This window comes from Amblyraja radiata, chromosome 5 (genome assembly GCF_010909765.2).
Source record: "Amblyraja radiata isolate CabotCenter1 chromosome 5, sAmbRad1.1.pri, whole genome shotgun sequence".
Lineage (NCBI taxonomy): Eukaryota > Metazoa > Chordata > Chondrichthyes > Rajiformes > Rajidae > Amblyraja > Amblyraja radiata.
In genome coordinates, this window is record NC_045960.1 from 94,703,381 (window position 1) to 94,721,892 (window position 18,512).

The 18,512-nt window shown below is 43.2% G+C and overlaps 1 protein-coding gene across 2 annotated transcripts; it reads right to left on the reverse strand.

Annotated features, from left to right (window-relative positions):
* Positions 1-1,195: 1,195 nt before the first annotated feature.
* agt (angiotensinogen) lies at positions 1,196-16,700 on the reverse strand. 2 transcript variants are annotated; one of them, XM_033021832.1, is made up of 5 exons: positions 16,608-16,700; positions 12,050-12,841; positions 4,884-5,142; positions 2,131-2,272; positions 1,196-1,404 (listed from the first exon to the last, which is right to left on the reverse strand). In XM_033021832.1, the coding sequence occupies exons 1-5, from the start codon at positions 16,657-16,659 to the stop codon at positions 1,201-1,203; spliced, it is 1,449 nt and encodes a 482-aa protein (XP_032877723.1). In that variant the 5' UTR covers positions 16,660-16,700; the 3' UTR covers positions 1,196-1,200. The 2 variants fall into 2 exon arrangements, with proteins under 2 accessions (XP_032877723.1, XP_032877724.1); XM_033021833.1 differs by having other exon boundaries at positions 16,491-16,614.
* Between the last annotated feature and the right edge of the window lie 1,812 nt (positions 16,701-18,512).

The window sequence follows — 18,512 nt, forward strand, 5'->3', positions numbered from 1 at the left end:
AACTAATTCACTGATGGCCTTTGAAAATAACGCTGAGCGAAGTATTGCTGACTGGGAATGTTTCTGCTTGGATTGCTGTGAGATTGGGTGAATGCCCCTGAGAACAAGCTGAGTTTACCCACATGGTTTACATTAAACTGAACTTTGGATTGTCTACAGCTGCCCTGACTCAACATTATATTACTGAACAAGAAGTGCAGAAAAGAATACAAAATATCTGGTTCATTTCGGCCCATGCTTAGAGTTGAAGTTGGAAGGTCAGACATTCAGGTGTGGTTACTTCAGCATATCATTTGGGCAGGATTTCACTGAAAGTGCTGTGCTGTCAGTGGTGTCATTTATCAGACAAGGCTTTAAACCTGGGCCCTGTCTGCCCACTTGGGTGGAAGGAAAAGATAATAAGCTAATTTTCAGTGCAGGCTGGATGCTGTTCTCCTATTGTTTACAAAGGACCTTCCGGGGAAGATAGCCTATGATCCTGACCTAGTTTGGCCTATACATGACTGCAAACACGCACCAATGCAGTACTCCCATCCATCTGCCCTATTGAAACAGTTGCAGGCAGATCAGATCTATCAAGTGATCATGAATGCTTCAAGGAGTAGATCCTTGGTGCCTTCCCTGTTCGGGTGTAATTTCAACCTGAACTGTTTATATGGATACCACATAAATAAGGAGCATAGTTACACAGACACAATTTGCAGCATGTAAATACATTTAGTTTAATATTATCAAATCGTGGCATTTCAAACCAAGTATTCTTTCTTGTCATTATTACTTTCCTATATGTCTCCAATATGTTAGTTTATGGATGCCATTTATGTATATTAGTGCCGTCACCTGATTCAAAAGACCAGAAAAAGATGTAGAAACAAAGAACTGCAGATGCTGGTTAATACACAAAAGGACACAAAGTGCTGGAGTAACTTAGCAGGGCAGCATTCCTGGAGAATATGGATAGGTGCCCTTTTCCAGGTTTCTTTACTCTCCCTCCCCATCCCCCCTATCAATTTTCTCCAGGGTTGCTGCCTGACCTGTTGAGTTACTACAGCACTTTGTGTCCTGGCCAGAAGAAGCCATTAGGTTCAAAGACAAACTGGTTCTTTTTGAGGACCATTTGCTCCCATCTCAATGGTTCTTTTCCCTGTTTATTTTTTACTGAACTATTTTCCAGTAATTTTTCCATGAGCACAACATATATTAAAATATGTTTAATTCTGATTTTAAAGGAAGTTTCTTTACTCTGCCAAGAAACAGCAACATTTCCAATGTTCCATCGTAAACTCGGAAAAAGAATGGCTTGTCTATTCGAATCTCTGTGGTTGTGTTGGTGACTGAGAGATCTTCTGCAATGACTTGCTCTCTCTCATCTTCCATGACTTCAAAAATAATGCTTTGTATAACCTAAAAAAATATATAGGCATGATTTTTAATGGAGTGAGGAAGCTCAAAGAAACACATTTATTAATAAATGTATTAATAATTTATTAATAAATTAATATAAATTAAAAAAGCAAAAGAACAAACACAATTTTATCTAGCACTTTTGACATAATAAAGTGTTTCAAATCTCACATGAGATTTTCAATCAAAACTTATACCGAGCTGCCTGTGGAGATATAAGGGCAATTGGCTGAAAGTTCAATCGAAAAGGAGCTTTCATAAGTGATAGTAGTGGAATTAGGCCATTCGGCCCATCAAGCAGAGCTCTGGATGAGGACAAAGTTGGAGGTCTGGCCAGGAGATGCGGTAACCCTATATTCTGCACTCTTGATATTTTTCTCTTTGCAGTCACGTTGTACTTGTGTAATGGTTTGATTGTACCCATGTGCAGTATGATGTGGCTGGATAGCACACAAAGGTATCACAATACATGACAATAATAAACCAATGACAATGTCTGAAGATAGAGTTTCAGCAGCAGATAAGCTTAGATAGGCAGGTTGAGTAGACTTAAAGGTAAACAAGGGATAATTTGATGTTGGGGGGGCAGGGGAGCTGTAATGTCCAGATTGGGAACTCTCTGATTCAACCATAGCAAGCATCTTGGGATGTATCTCATTTAGACAAGGTTGTACTTTCCGGATTACATTTATCTTCTTGGATGTGGGTGTGGTATTGTCCCCCTACCTGTTCTGGCACCAACCGTTGGGCACTGCTTATCCTGGAGAAGTTGGCTTGACCACCCAGCATGTCTGGATCCTGGCTGAACAACTCTTTCACGTTGTAGGTGCCTTCCCACACAAAGCGTGGCATTACAAGCTTCACAAACCTGAAAAATGCAAGATAAATGTCCCCAGATATCAATCAATTGAGCATGCAAGGTAACTTTTTGAGGGGTGAAATTAGACTTGGGATAGAAGGCAAAATCAGCTAAGGCTCAATGTCACCTTTCTGATTCATTGTCCATCTACAATGCCAGAGTTTAAAAGCATCACACATCAGGACCTGGATTAACAGAGAGAGCTAGTCTAACGCCAACATTTTTGCAGCACCCATCTACAGTATTGACCTGCCCACTTGGCAATGGAAGTATAAATTGTGTCTCATTGTGTGCAACCTTCCATGTACCTTGGATATTTTGGTAAATTAGAATAAGGAGCGATTGCTCTTCGAAAAGTGATGTCCAGATAGAAATATATAAACCGTTAAATATGGTAGCCCAGGCTAATCTGACCTTAAAATCCACAATGGAAATGGAAAATTCTGGAAATGGTCAATAGGTCAGGCAGCATAAGAGAAGAAAAGCAGAGTTAACATTTCAGTTTGAGGACTTCTTGTGAGTCTTCAGCTGCAGTGTCTTTGAAACCTTAATGGTGCTTCTTTTTCCACAGATGCTGCTTGATTTGTTCACTGTTTCTGCTTTTATTTCAGATTTCCAGGATCAAAAACTCTTTTAAAAAACATTTATGCCTGAAATCACAACGCCAATCTCCGTGGTTCCACCTCAGAGTGGTAAACTTCATAGCAGTTATATGAGGCAAGGCAAGGCTCAGTTCTGGGACCCCAGCTATTTACGATATATATTAATGATTTGGACGAGGGAATTGAATGCAACATCTCCAAGTTTGCGGATGACACAAAGCTGGGGGGCAGTGTTAGCTGTGAGGAGGATGCTAGGAGGCTGCAAGGTGACTTGGATAGGCTGGGTGAGTGGGTAAATGCATGGCAGATGCAGTATAATGTAGATAAATGTGAGGTTATCAACTTTGGTGGCAAAAACAGGAAAGTAGATTATTATCTGAATGGCGGCCGATTAGGAAAGGGGGAGATGCAACGAGACCTGGGTGTCATGGTACACCAGTCATTAAAAGTAGGCATGCAGGTGCAGCAGGCAGTGAAGAAGGCGAATGGTATGTTAGCATTCATAGCAAAAGGATTTGAGTATAGGAGCAGGGAGGTTCTACTGCAGTTGTACAGGGTCTTGCTGAGACCACACCTGGAGTATTGCGTACAGTTTTGGTCTCCTAATCTGAGGAAAGACATTCTTGCCATAGAGGGAGTACAGAGAAGGTTCACCAGACTGATTCCTGGGATGTCAGGACTTTCATATGAAGAAAGACTGGATAGACTCGGTTTGTACTCGCTAGAATTTAGAAGATTGAGGGGGATCTTATAGAAACTTACAAAATTCTTAAGGGGTTGGACAGGCTAGATGCAGGAAGATTGTTCCCGATGTTGGGGAAGTCCAGAACAAGGGGTCACAGTTTAAGGATAAGGGGGAAATCTTTTAGGACCGAGATGAGGAAAACATTTTTCACACAGAGAGTGGTGAATCTCTGGAATTCTCTGCCACAGAAGGTAGTTGAGGCCAGTTCATTGGATATATTTAAGAGGGAGTTAGATGTGGCCCTTGTGGCTAAGGGGATCAGGGGGTATGGAGAGAAGGCAGGTACAGGATACTGAGTTGGATGATCAGCCATGATCATATTGAATGGCGGTGCAGGCTCGAAGGGCCGAATGGCCTACTCCTGCACCTATTTTCTATGTTTCTATATAAAGCTTGTGTATGTAATCTTGGTTGGACCACACTTGAAACGTTTAATCAGTCAGATCTCCATATAATAAGACAATTATGCCCCTGTCCCACTTAGGAAACCTGAACGGAAACCTCTGGAGACTTTGCGCCCCACCCAAGGTTTCCGTGCGGTTCCCGGAGGTTTTTGTCAGACTCCCTACCTGCAACCTCCTGGAACCGCACGGAAACCTTGGGTGGGGCGCAAAGTCTCCAGAGGTTTCCGTTCAGGTTTCCTAAGTGGGACAGGGGCATAAGGACACAAGAAGGGTTCACAAGGATGATGCCAGAACTGAAAGATAGTTACTGTCAAGGAAGATAGGAACAGGTTGAGGGTATTTTCCCTCTCAAAGAAAAGATTTTGTGGTGACCTAGTAGAATGAAACAACGAGTTGCACTTATAACACCATTTGTATGTTCTGGATTACTTACTGCACTGCAGTTTCTCAGCCATCCATTGAATAATGAACATGGCTTATTTCTTAGGCTTACTTCTAGCATGACTCTAGGATCCATAACATCTTTAATAATCTCTAAGATCCTGAAAGAATTTGAAGGATTGACATACAGAAGATGTACATCTTCAAAACTAGGAGTCATAGAGAGAAAATAATTTCCTTGTGAGCCAATAAAGAAATCTCTTTACCCAGAATTGGTAGCAATGTAGAACTCAGTACCGCAAGGGTAGTTGAGGTTTTTCTTTTTGGATTGTTAAATTTAAGGAACTTAAGCCTGATAGATGGGAACGGCAGGGTATTAAAAAGGAAGGTGAAGCAGGCATTTGTGGGGATGGCATGGGTCCCATTATCTGTTTCTATGCAGTAAGTTCAATGAATCTAGAAAGAAAAGTTGTAAAAATTCTGAGTACCCAGTCTGAGAGTCGCCCAGGATTCTGTCAGTTGTCAGGGTTCTTTCAAATTTCTTCATTTTGGCTGGTCGAACCGGTTGAATTAGCATGACATACATTGTCTCACTCAGTGGAAGTTTAATCATTGTGTATTCGGGAGCAGTCTTGTACTGAAGCTGGCCACACCAAATTGTCATAGGTACTTTGACTTTGTCCCCCGCATCATTGAAGAAATCCTGAAGTTCTGTCCCATGACATTGAGATCTGGTTTTCCATCTTCCTGAGGGAAGAAAAGTTATTTTGATAGAGTTACAAAGAACATTCCCACATCTGTAGAGATGCTGGCCCTTTGTCCCAAGACTCAAATTCATGTAGATATTGGAATGAAAAAAAAATATTTTGCATCACAATTTTACGCCTTAAAGGAGTAACAATTTGGATGGACAACAGGGAAATTTGCTACTCTTCTTGAATAATGCCAGGAGCACTTTTATCTACATCAAATTGGAAAGGGGTAATATTGTAATGTGCTAACTGAAGAATGTGTGATTGTAGCGTCCGAATATTGTGCCATTTAATGTATGTTCGTAGCATTGTATTAATTTATAGCAGAACCTGTATTCAAAGTTTCCAGCAATGCATGTTCGTAGCCTTGTGATAATTTATTGTTACCCATTCACAGCACTGCAGAATCTGTATTCAAAGTTCCCAGCACTGGGTCAATTTTTATGATAGATTCCAAGTGGTGGAGCGTCAGTGTGTCAGGGAGAGGCTGGGCCCTTGGATCACCAAATGCTGGGAAATGGGATCACTATAGGTGATAACTTGATAATTGGTGTGCTAAACAGATATTGGTTCCCAGCATCAGTTCAATTTATTGTCATAGATTCCCAGCACCAGGAATCTGTCAGCATAAGTTGGGAGTGCCAGATCCATTTATCAACTAGCACTGAACCAATTTACTGTTAGGAGTAACATGTGTTGGTTAGCACCCGCTGAGTTTCTCCAGCACTTTTGTTTACCTTCGATTTTCCAGCATCTGCAGTTCCTTCTTAAATATTTGTTTCCAGCACTGGTTATTGAAAGTTACTGTTTCCCATGGCTGGAGAATTCTTCATCGTGATTCCAAACATTATTTATTATTCCTAGGTTTCCACACTGGATCAACATAGCAGGCAGTGAAGAAAGCGAATGGTATGTTAGCTTTCATAGCAAAATGATTTGAGTATAGGAGCAGGGAGGTTCTACTGCAGTTGTACAGGGTCTTGGTGAGACCACACCTGGAGTATTGCGTACAGTTTTGGTCTCCAAATCTGAGGAAGGACATTATTGCCATAGAGGGAGTGCAGAGAAGGTTCACCAGACTGATTCCTGGGATGTCAGGACTGTCTTATGAAGAAAGACTGGATAGACTTGGTTTACACTCTCTAGAATTTAGGAGTATGAGGGGGGATCTTATAGAAACTTATAAAATTCTTAAGGGGTTGGACAGGCTAGATGCAGGAAGATTGCTCCCGATGTTGGGGGAAGTCCAGGACAAGGGGTCACAGCTTAAGGATAAGGGGGAAATCCTTTAAAACCGAGATGAGAAGAACTTTTTTCACACAGAGAGTGGTGAATCTCTGGAACTCTCTGCCACAGAGGGTAGTCGAGGCCAGTTCATTGGCTATATTTAAGAGGGAGTTAGATGTGGCCCTTGTGGCTAAGGGGATCAGAGGGTATGGAGAGAAGGCAGGTACGGGATACTGAGTTGGATGATCAGCCATGATCATATTGAATGGCGGTGCAGGCTCGAAGGGCCGAATGGCCTACTCCTGCACCTAATTTCTATGTTTAACATATCATTGACATGTTCCAATCGCTGTACCAGTTCATCATTGATTCAATGTAGCATCATAAATTCTCCACACTGAATCAATTTATCATCTTAGATTTCCAGAGTAGTATCAATCTTATCAGATTATAAAAATTGTTTCAATTTAGCGTTATACATCCCCATCGCTAGATTAATTTATCATCAAAGGCCCCAGCATTGTATCAAACCATCTTAGATTCACAGCGATATTTAAGTTGTTCAAAGCAGATTCCAAGTAACATCTTTATAATGTGGAAACAAGGAACTGCAGATGCTGATTTCAGATTCCGTGTGGAGAATTTGTGATGTTAATTTGATATGCTGCATGGATCCAATGATGAATATTTATAATCCCAACATACAAATATACAAAGTACAAATATATCATCATATGTTCCCAGAACTTTATAAATGTATTATGTTTTTTAGTTTTAACTGCTTAGAATTATACTCTAGGTTCCCAATGCTCTACCATTTATTAACACTGGGTTAATTTATCCTGCTGTGAGAGTATTCATCATATAACAATAACAGCACGGAAAACAGGCCATCTCGGCCCTTCAAGTCCATGCCGAACACTTATTTTCCCCTAGTATATATGTGGAAGGTAATTGTCATACATGTGTCTCTAGGGAATTCCTTTCTTTTTTCGGTCAAAAAGATTATGCCAGCACCACTCTACACCTCTCAGTCCCTTAGGAAATCACAAGGTGACGTTATCACAGCTCAAAGATGTTAACCTGCGTGTTTTCCCTTTGTTATGGCACATTTTATCAAAGCACGTTTTCAAAATCAACTTGCACTTCTAGTGCTACCTTTAATCCTGCATGCTACCTTTATCAAAAGAAAAACTCTCAAAAGCACTCAAAACCAGCCAGATAACAGACGGAAAGAAACCCCAGTGGAATCAGACTAAGAAGTACAGGAACAGGTCTTTCAAGTCTCTTTGATCATTCAACTACATTGTGACTGATTTCAGCCACCGCCATGAAACCATGACTCAGTAGGAGGGAGGAACTGAAGGGAATCCACATTAGTCAGAAAATTATGTTATGTAAACTGTTGGGACTGAAGGCAGATAAATCCCCAGGGCCTGATGGTCTGCATTCCAGAGGACTCAAGGAGGTGGCCCTAGATATCGTGGATGAATTGGTGATTATTTTCCAATGTTCTCGACTGGATCAGTTCCTGTGGACTGGAGGGTAGCCAGTGTAACTCCACTTTTTAAGAAAGGAAGCTAGAGATAAAATGTGGAATTATGGACCAGTTAGCCTTACATCGGTAGTGGGGAAGCTGCTGGAGTTGATTACTACAGATGTTATAGCAGCGCATTTGGAAAGCAGTGACGGGATCAGTCAAACTCAGCATGGATTTATGAAGGGGAAATCATGCTTGACTAATCTTTTGAAATTTTTTGAGGATGTAACAAATACAATGGATAAGGGAGAGCCAGTGAATGTGGTGTATCTGGACTTTCAAAAAGCCATTGACAAGATCCCACAAAAGAGATTAGTGTGCAAAATGAGAGCACATGGCATTGGGGGTAGGGTATTGACATGAATAGAGAACTGGTTGGCAGACAGGAAGCAAAGAGTAGGAATTAACAGGTCCTTTTCATAATGGCAGGCAGTGACTAGTGGGGTGCCACAAGGCTCGGTGCTGGGACCCCAGTTGTTTACAACGATTTAGACGAGGGAATTAAATGTAACATCTCCAAGTTTGCGGATGACACAAAGCTGGGTGGCAGTGTGAGCTTTGAGGAGGATGCTATGAGGCTGCAGGGTTTGGGCAAAAGGATTTGAGTATAAGAGCAGGGAGGTTCTACTGCAGTTGTACAGGGTCTTGGTGAGACCACACCTGGAGTATTGCGTACAGTTTTGGTCTCCTAATCTGAGGAAAGACATTCTTGCCATAGAGGGAGTACAGAGAAGGTTCACCAGACTGATTCCTGGGATGGCAGGACTTTCATATGAGGAAAGACTGGATAGACTCGGCTTGTACACGTTGGAATTCAGAAGACTGAGGGGGGATCTTATAGAAACTTACAAAATTCTTAAGGGGTTGGACAGGCTAGATTCAGGAGGATTATTCCCGATGTTGGGGAAGTCCAGAACTAGGGGTCACAGTTTAAGGATAAGAGGGAAGACTTTTAGGACTGAGATGAGGAAATCATTTTTTACACAGAGAGTGGTGAATCTGTGGAATTCTCTGCCACAGAAGGTAGTTGAGGCCAGTTCATTGGCTATATTTAAGAGGGAGTTAGATGTGGCCCTGGTGGCTAAAGGGATCAGGGGGTATGGAGAGAAGGCAGGGATGGGATACTGAGTTGGATGATCAGCCATGATCATATCAAATGGCGGTGCAGGCTCGAAGGGCCGAATGGCCTACTCCTGCACCTATTTTCTATGTTTCTATAGGTTAGGTGAGGGGGCAGAAGCATGGCAGATGCAGTATAATGTGGATAAATGTGAGATCCACTTTGGTAGCAAGAACAGGAAAGCAGATTATTATCTGAATGATGTCTGATTAGGAGAAGGGGATGTGCAACGAGACCTGGGTGCACTTGTACATCAGTCACTGAAAGTAAGCATGCAGGTACAGCAGTCAGTGAAGAAAGCTAATGGCATGTTGGCCTTCATTGCGAGAGGATTTGAGTTTAGGAGCAAGGAGGTCCAACTGCAGTTGTACAGGGCCCTGGTGGGACCGCACCTGGAGTATTGTGTGCAATTTTGGTCTCCTAATTTGAGGAAGGACATTATTGCTATTGAGGCAGTGCAACGTAGGTTCACCAGATTAATTCCCGGGATGGCAAGACTGACATGATGAAAGAATGGGTCGACTGGGCTTGTATTCGCTGGAATTTAGAAGGTTGAGAGGGGATCTTATACATATACATTTTTTAGAGGACTGAACAGGGTAGATGCAGGAAAAATGTTCCCGATGTTGGGGGAGTCCAGAACCAGGGGTCATAGTTTAAGAAAAAGGGGTAAGCCATTTAGGACTGAGATGAGGAAAAACGTTTTCACCCGGAGAGTTGAAAATCTATGGAATTCTCTGCCGCAGAAGACAATGGAGGCCAATTCACTGGATGTTTTTCAAGAGAGAGTTAAATTTAGCTCTTTGGGCTAAGGGAATCAAGGGATATGGGGGAAATGGTTGGAATGGGGTACTGATTTTTGATGATCAGCCATGATCATATTGAATGGCGGTGCTGGCTCGAATGGCCAAATGGCCTACTCCTGCACCTGTTGTCTATGTTTTTAGTGTAGTCTTACTCATTAATATCTGTCAAATTCCATTTTGAGAAACTCAATTCAACCTCAGGCTGAGGTTTTCACGACTCTTTGCATGAAGAAATTCTCTGTGTCACTCTCACCCCCACTCCAGCTTTAATCTTATTTACATTCTGCTCAAGGACATTTTTTGGTCCTCCATCTACCCTGTTGAATTCTTCATTCATTTTGCACAAGAAAGGGGTTCAGCTTGGTTGTTTTTTCCGAAGAAGCAGAACAGCATTGCTAAAGGGGGTGAAATTTTAAATGGACATCCCATTTGAATGATCAAATTTCTGTAATGTTTGATACTACTTTATGAAATATCCAACCCACATAACTGTTGAAATGCCATGTCAAATCAATCTATCTTTCTATTAATCATGGTCTTTCAAGGAACCCCTTAAAGTTCACTTTATTCCCAGGTACGTGAACAAATATAGGTACTTTTTTTAAGAAAGCTGGTAAATTGTTCTGTGCAGTTTAGGTCATTTCCAGTTACTTAAAGTAAGGTTATAAGCAGTTAGTGAATATATCTCCAATAAAAATGCTGAATTGTTTTGAAAACCCCAGTTTTCAGTTTCATCAAAAAATTTGAACCAGTTTTAACAGCAAAATAAAATCATTCTATAAATTTGCTGCCAAATTTGCTGCTCCCTGCGATTTTTACAAGCAGTTTGAGGAGGAAATGGATATGAACAGCTTTGGGTACGGATTTTTTCGGCGACTGCAGGTGTCATACAGTGTTGGCAAAAGATTTTGAACATTTCAAAATCCAGCGGCGACAAGAAAATGTTGTGAGACTTGAAAAAACACCGCGCGCCAATACGCCATCACGCCGCAAATTTTTTTGTGACCTGTTAGGTCAGTCAATGATGCCGGCAGTCGCCGAAAAAAAATCGCCAAGTGGGACAGGCCTTGTAGAGTTGCTGCCTTACCGCGCCAGATACCCGGGTTCGATCCCGACTACGGGTGCTGTCCGACTACGGAGCTTGTACATAGAAACATAGAATATAGGTGCGGGAGTAGGCCATTCGGCCCTTCGAGCCTGCACCGCCATTCAATATGATCATGGCTGATCATCCAACTCAGTATCCCATACCTGCCTTCTCTCCATACCCCCTGATCCCTTTAGCCACAAGGGCCACATCTAACTCCCTCTTAAATATAGCCAATGAACTGGCCTCAACTACCTTCTGTGGCAGAGAATTCCACAGATTCACCACTCTCTGTGTAAACATTTTTTTTCTCATCTCGGTCCTAAAAGATTTCCCCCTTAACCTTAAACTGTGACCCCTTGTCCTGGACTTCCCCAACATCTCCCTGTGATGACGTGGGTTTACCCCAGGTGCTCCAGTTTCCTCCCACACTCCAAAGATGTACAGGTTTGTAGGTTAATTGGCTTGGTGTAATTGTAAAAATGTCCCTAGCTTGTGTAGGATAGTGTTAGTGTACAAGGATCGCTGGTTGGCGCGGACTTGGTGGGCTGATGGACCTGTTTCCGCGTTGGAAACTAAACTAAACTCCCCAAAAAGCTCCTGCAAACGAGTGGAATCTGAGTACAGCTAATGCCCGGTTTTGTGATCATCCCCTCACATCCCTCTGAACCTTCTGAATTTGTAGTCGGCAGGGCAGTACTCTGCATTTCGCCAACTTGGATGAGTTGTGCATACTAACGTGCTGTTAGTGCCCCCTTAAAACTGTCTAGTGAAGGTGATTTGACTATATTGTTGTCTAGTTTATTCAATTCCCTTAAGGTTCTTACAAAGAATGAGTTCTTATAAATATCTGTCCTGGGGAAGAGATGTCACACAGACATCTCTTGGCAATTAACCGGATCATCCACAAACCTCAATGTTCAAACACAGTCTATGTGACTACAAAGCTAACGGTCTGGTGAATCTCACAGCTCAGCTCAAAACCAGTCGGGGACTGAACCTATCTGAAAATCAGTTGAGTTTCCTTGGATTTCTTCCCAGCGGTCTGTTGGGAATGTTGGATGTTACCCGACAAGCCATTTCACTGCTTTCGAAGCTGCTTCCGGTTCCCCAGGGCCTAACCTTTAAAGTGAATAAAGCTGGCCACCAGCAGGTTGGTGCGGGGAGTCACTAGACCGGCCACTAGATTGTGCAGCCGGCCCCCACTTGCTCTGTGGACGAGGCTGTTGATCGACTCTTCAACCACTCGGGGCTGGCTGAAGTTGGCACTTCCCAGCTGCACCTCAGGATAGAAGCGCCGGAGGCTCTGGACGAAGCTGTGGCGAAGCCTCAGGCCCTCCTGGAAGATCATCCAGGTGCCGGTGGACAGGGAGCCGCGCTGGTGGGAGAGGATGTCTCGCAGGAGCAGCCGGAATTGCTGATGCATGTCCTGGGAGCGCTGGCTGTCCCTGATCTCTCCACAGCTGCTGTCGGAGAGGCCCAAAACGTCATGGAATTTGTCAGCGGTTGACCCGTCCGCACCCAGTAACAGACTGGCCAGCACCATGTGGAGGTACGGAGGGGAGAGCACCGTGGCCCCCGACCCCTCCCGCGACATCCAGCGAGAGAACCAGGAAGTGCCCAGAGCGGCCTGGAGACTGGATAAATATCTCCTCTTACTGCGGTTGGGCTGCACCTGTTCCTCCTCATCCCACCACGCACCCTTGGAGCCGTTAACCAGGTTGGCATTAACTTCAATCACTCCGGGCAAGGTCGTCTCGTTCCCATCGATCTCCACCGAAGAGGTCAATTGATTACAGCTAACCAGACTAAATGGGTGGATGTAGGGCCGGTAAGGTGCCCCTGGTTCCATGAGTGCCCCAATGCAGAGGAGGGGGAAGATCAGCTTCATCCTCTTCCTCTTCTCAGCTAAGGCTGGAATCAGAGAGGAAACATATGTTGGTTATCACACAGTGAAGTGTCAAGTGTGTTTAGTTGTCATATGCACCGGGAACGGAATAGTGAAATTCTTACTTGCTGCAGATTTGCAGGAACATTATCGCAACAAATAAAATAATCAATAGTACAATATATTATCATTGTCTATCAGTGACTATCTTACACTCAATGCCTAGACCTATGAAAGCAAGCGTACAATATGGCTTCTTTACCACTCTCTCAACTTTTGTTGCCACTTTAAGAGAATTATTTACTCGGTCAGCAAGATCGCTCTGTACATCAATGCTGTTAAGGATCGTGCAATTAATTGTATATTTTCCCCTTCCCCTGAAAGTAAGCATGCAGGTACAGCAGGCAGTGAAGAAAGTGATTGGCATGTTGACCTTCATAACAAGAGGGGTTGAGTATAGGAGCAAAGGGGCCCTAGTGAGACCACATCTGGAGCATTGTGTGCAGTTTTGGTCTCCAAATTTGAGGAAGGACATTCTTGCTATTGAGGGAGTGCAGCGTAGGTTCGCAAGGTTAATTGCTGGGATGGCGGGACTGTCATATGTTGATAGAATGGAGTGGCTGGGCATGTATATGCTGGAATTTAGGATGAGAGGGGATCTTATTGAAACATATAAGATTATTAAAGGTTTGGACACGCTAGAGGCAGGAAACATGTTCCTAATGTTGGGGGAGTCCAGAACCAGGGGCCACAGTTTAAGAATGAGGGGTAAGCCATTTAGAACGGATATGAGGAAATACTTTTTCACACAGAGAGTGGTGAGTCTGTGGAATTCTCTGCCTCAGACCGGTTCTCTGGATGCTATCAAGAGAGAGTTATATAGAGCTCTTAAAGATAGCAGAGTCAAGGGAGAAGGCAGGAACGGGGTACTGATTGTGGATGATCAGCCATGATCACATTGAATGGCGGTGCTGGCTCGAAGGGCCGAATGGCCTACGCCTGCACCTATTGTCTATTTGACCTCCCAAAGGTGCAACACCTCACAATTCATCAGATTAAACACCTATCTGCCATTACTCCGCCCATTTTATATCTCGCTGTATCCGTGATAACCTTCCTCTCAGTCCGCGACCCCAGCAATCTTGGTGTCATCTGCAAACTTATTAACCAACCCATCTACATTTATGTCCAAGGCATTTGTATATCTCATGAACAGCAGAGCATAGCCTGAATATTGTAGATAGACACAACTCAGCAGGACAGGCAGCATCCCTGCTGAAAAGGAATGGGTGATGTTTCAGGTCGAGACCCTTCTTCAGACTGAATATTGTCCTTCCTTCAGTTCCGATCCATACGACCAAGTCACCATTATTCCCGTGCATCTCAATCTTCTGGATCAGCCTACCATGGGTGACTTCATCAAGTGCCTTAAGGGCCTGTCCCACAAGCATGGGACTGCATGCGGCAAGCGCGACCTAACGTGGTCGCTTGAGCCGTACGGCCTCGCGGGGCCGGTCCCACTTCGATCGCCAGAGCCGTATATGGAGTTGTGCGGAGCTGGTCCCGACATCGCGCAGAGCTCCAAAATACTGACACTGTCCAAAATTTCCGCGCGGCAACGGCCTGCCAGCCCGCAGCCACATTGAGGCCGTACGCAGCGCCCTTACGGGCGTGCACAGCATATCGACGTCGTACGCAGCGTCTTGACGCCGTACGCAGCGTCTTGAATGAATGATATCTTTTATTTCGAACGATTAAACAAAAAAGAAGAAAAGAAAAGATGAAAATGAATAAATAAAAGGAAAATTATATATATACATATATATATATATACATAAATACATACACACATACATACATGTACATATGTACATATATACATACATATACACACATACACATAACATATATGTACATACATAAATTTAAAAATCAAAAGCCAATTTCAACATAATACACATTAGACTCGTTCGAAAAGGGATAGGAAGAAGCCTATGCTTGTCAAGTCCTACCCCCATTCTTCACCATTAACAAATGCAAAATTCAATAAAATAAACTAAACAGACAATTCAAATAAAACTACTCCAATCAAGCTATTAAGAAAAAAAGAACAAAAAAAGAAAAGAACAAAAAGAACAAGCACCATTAACATCTGTGAGATTTACATTCTCCTTCCTCATTACTGTACTTTTCAAAGATATCTTTTGTACATTTTTTTAAATTGCATTATATTCATACTTTGTTTAATCGTTTCGTCAAGACCATTCCACAAAACCACCCCACAAATGGAAATACACATACTTTTTAAATTGGTCCGAGCATAATGCTGTTTCAAGTTTAGTTTCCCTCTAAAGTTATAACCCCCCTCTCTGTCTTTGAACAGTTTTTGTATGTTTACAGGTAGCAGTTTATTTTTTGCTTTATAAATTATTTGTGCAGTCTTAAATTCTCCCAGATCCTTAATCGTTAAGGTGTGTAATTTTAAATACAGTATATTGGTGTGTTCATGATATCCTACATTGTTTACTATACGAATAGCTCTTTTTTGTAGTGTGCTTAGTGATTGTAAGGTGGTTTTGTAGGTGTTGCCCCATACTTCCACACAGTAATTTAAATACGGTAACACAAGTGAGCTGTACAGAATATACAGTGCTCTCTCATTCAAAACATGCCTTGCTTTCCCCATCACTCCAATACTCCGTGCTACTTTTGCTCTCACATGTTTTATATGGGGTTTCCAGCAGATTTTGTGATCAAGAATCACACTCAGAAATATATTTTCATACACTCTTTCTATTTCAACATTATTTATCATTACTTTTACTTGTGTATTTATTTTGCGTTTTCCAAACAGCATAAGTTTGGTTTTGTTTAAATTTAATGATAATTTATTCAAATCAAACCATGTTTTTAGTTTACTCATTTCTGCTGTGACCACCTCCAAAAGCTGCTGCAAATTGACCCCATCACAGAAAATATTAGTGTCATCTGCAAATAACACAAATTTCAAGAGGTTTGACACCCTACATATAGCATTAATATACAAAATAAATAATTTGGGGCCCAAAACCGACCCCCGTGGGACTCCACAAGTTATTTCTAAGCATGTTGATTTGCAGTCCCCTATTTGCACAAACTGATGTCTTTTACTTATGTAGCTTCTCATCCACTCTCGTACAACCCCTCTGATTCCATACTTTTCCAGTTTTTTGATTAGCAAATGATGATCAATTGTATCGAATGCTTTTTTCAAATCTATAAATACACCCATCTATAAATACGCCTAGCGCAAACTTCCCGCGGACTTCGCTCGAACTTCACGTCAACTAGTACGGGATCACTCGACCTCCGCGCAGCCCCCGCTTCCGGTTTGGTCGCGCTGGCCGCATGCAGTCGCATGCTGGTGGGACCGGCCCTGTACGGGGATCACTCGACCTACGCGCGGCCCCCGCTTCCGGTTTGGTCGCGCTTGGCGCATGCAGGTCGCATGCTCGTGGGACAGGCCCTTTACTAAAACCCATGTAGACAACATCCACAGCCCTGCCCTCATTAATCACCTTCCTCATCTCCTCAAAAAACTCAAACAAGTTTGTGCTTTGTAGGTAGATTCATCTCGTTGTAGGGGAAACACCGCAATTGCAATTGTACAACAATATACTTTATATTAAAAAATACCTCCTTCACATAATCACTGTCCCACTGAAGGTTAGGGTCTTGGCTTACAATAGCGGCACTCCCTAACTTGAGAAGGAATATATTCCAATTAAGCCTTGAGTTTAGAGAAGCACTTACCGTTACTAAAATTCTGACCGTTGCTTTTGACTGTTCCATGCACATGTATCATGAAGTGATCTTTTCCCTGCTGAGGTAATTATTAACTAGTCAGCTGTCCATGATAAACAAAAACCTTTGCTAACATTCAAATAGACCACAAGGTAATTGTTACCCTGCTAACCTTGGCATGTCAGTATTGAGGGAGTTGTGACAGGGGGAACATGCGTTTGTGTGGCACCTTCAGGAACTTCCAAGGGGTGTTCCGCACTTTGTATAGAAACATATAAAATACGTGCAGGAGTAGGCCATTCGGCCCTTCGAGCCTGCACCGCTATTCAATATGATCATGGCTGAGCATCCAACTCAGTATCCTGTACCTGCCTTCTCTCCATACCCCCTGATCCCTTCAGCCACAAGGGCCACATCTAACTCCCTCTTAAATATAGCCAATGAACTGGTCTCAACTACCTTCTGTGGCAGAGAATTTCAGAGATTCACCACTCTCTGTGTGAAAAATGCTTTTTTCATCTCGGTCCTAAAAGATTTCCCCCTTATCCTTAAACTGTGACCCCTTGTTCTGGAACAAGTAATCACTATCGTGATGTAGGAAACATGCAGCCATTTCACTTAGAGCAAGTTCTGAAAATAGACCTTTGACAAAGATCAGATCGTAAAAATGAAAATTAAAGAAGAAATTGCAGCTGCTGGAAATATGAAATAAAGACAGCAATTGTTACAAAAACTCAGCAGGTCAGGCAGCATCTGTGGAAAGAGAATCAGTAGCTGTCGCAGATCTGGGACCCTTCATTAGAACAGGGGAAGTGGGAAAACCTGATTCTCTCTTTCTTTCGTGCAGCGTCCATGCCGGACATACTGCTGCCACCACCAGTCAACACAGCCTCCACGGCCTCTTACAAGCTGCGCCTGCCGTCGCTGCTGCCGCCACCACCACCTGCTGCCACACTCCGACCGCCCGTGGGCTACCACCATTGACTCCACTTATCTTCGCCTCTTCCCCGTCCACCAGCAAGCCGGGGCGGTCAACTCACCTGGATTCCACGCCCCGTTCCGGAACGAGAGTCTGAAGAAGGGTCTCAACATTAAACATCACCTATCCATGTTCTCCAGACATGCTGAGTCACTCCAGCACTTTCTGCCCTTTTGCATATTAACCAGGAGCTGCAGTTATTTATTTCTATGACTTATACAATGAATACTTTGGTTATAGCGGACAATCGGCATTAACGAACACCATTCCCCCCACCACACTATGGTCCATTATAACATGGGTTTACTTTATAGTACAGTAATGGTCAATTGTCTCCCTCTGCTGGTCACAGCTTGCTTTGACAGAACCAAAAACTCCAATTGAGTACATGGATTGATCTAAGATCGCAGGTGACAGACTACTGACCAACATCTACTATAAACCCTGTTTGAAGAAGGGTTTCGGCCCGAAACGTTGCCTATTTCCTTCGCTCCATAGATGCTGCTGCACCCGCTGAGTTTCTCCAGCTTTTTTGTGTACCTTCGATTTTCCAGCATCTGCAGTTCTTTCTTAAACTACTATAAACCCATTGACTCTAATGGCTATCTGGACAACACTTCTTCCCACCCTGCTTCCTGTATGGACTCCATTCCCTACTCCCATGCTTTCTCCCTTTTTCCCCTCCCCTTCCCAGCTCTCCCTCAGCCCGCTGTCTCCACCTCTTCCTTTCTTCTTCCCGACCCCCCCCCCCCCCAATCCCACATCAGTCTGACGAAGGGTCTCGACCCGAAACGTCGCCTATTTCCTTCGCTCCATAGATGCTGCCTCACCCATAGATGCTGCCTCACCCATTGAGTTTCTCCAGCATTTTTGTCTACCTTTGATCTAAGACCCAATAAAAATTACACATCCAAGTCGGGACTGTGCTTCACAAG

Coding starts and splice junctions, on each gene's coding strand:
- agt (XM_033021832.1), bottom strand. CDS start 16,659: ATGATACATGTGCATGGAACAGTCAAAAGCAACGGTCAGAATTTTAGT. Junction 5,143..12,049: donor CAGCTTTATTCACTTTAAAG/GTTAGGCCCTGG, acceptor TTCTTCCCTCAG/GAAGATGGAAAACCAGATCT. Junction 2,273..4,883: donor CTGGGCGACTCTCAGACTGG/GTACTCAGAATT, acceptor TGCATTTTTCAG/GTTTGTGAAGCTTGTAATGC.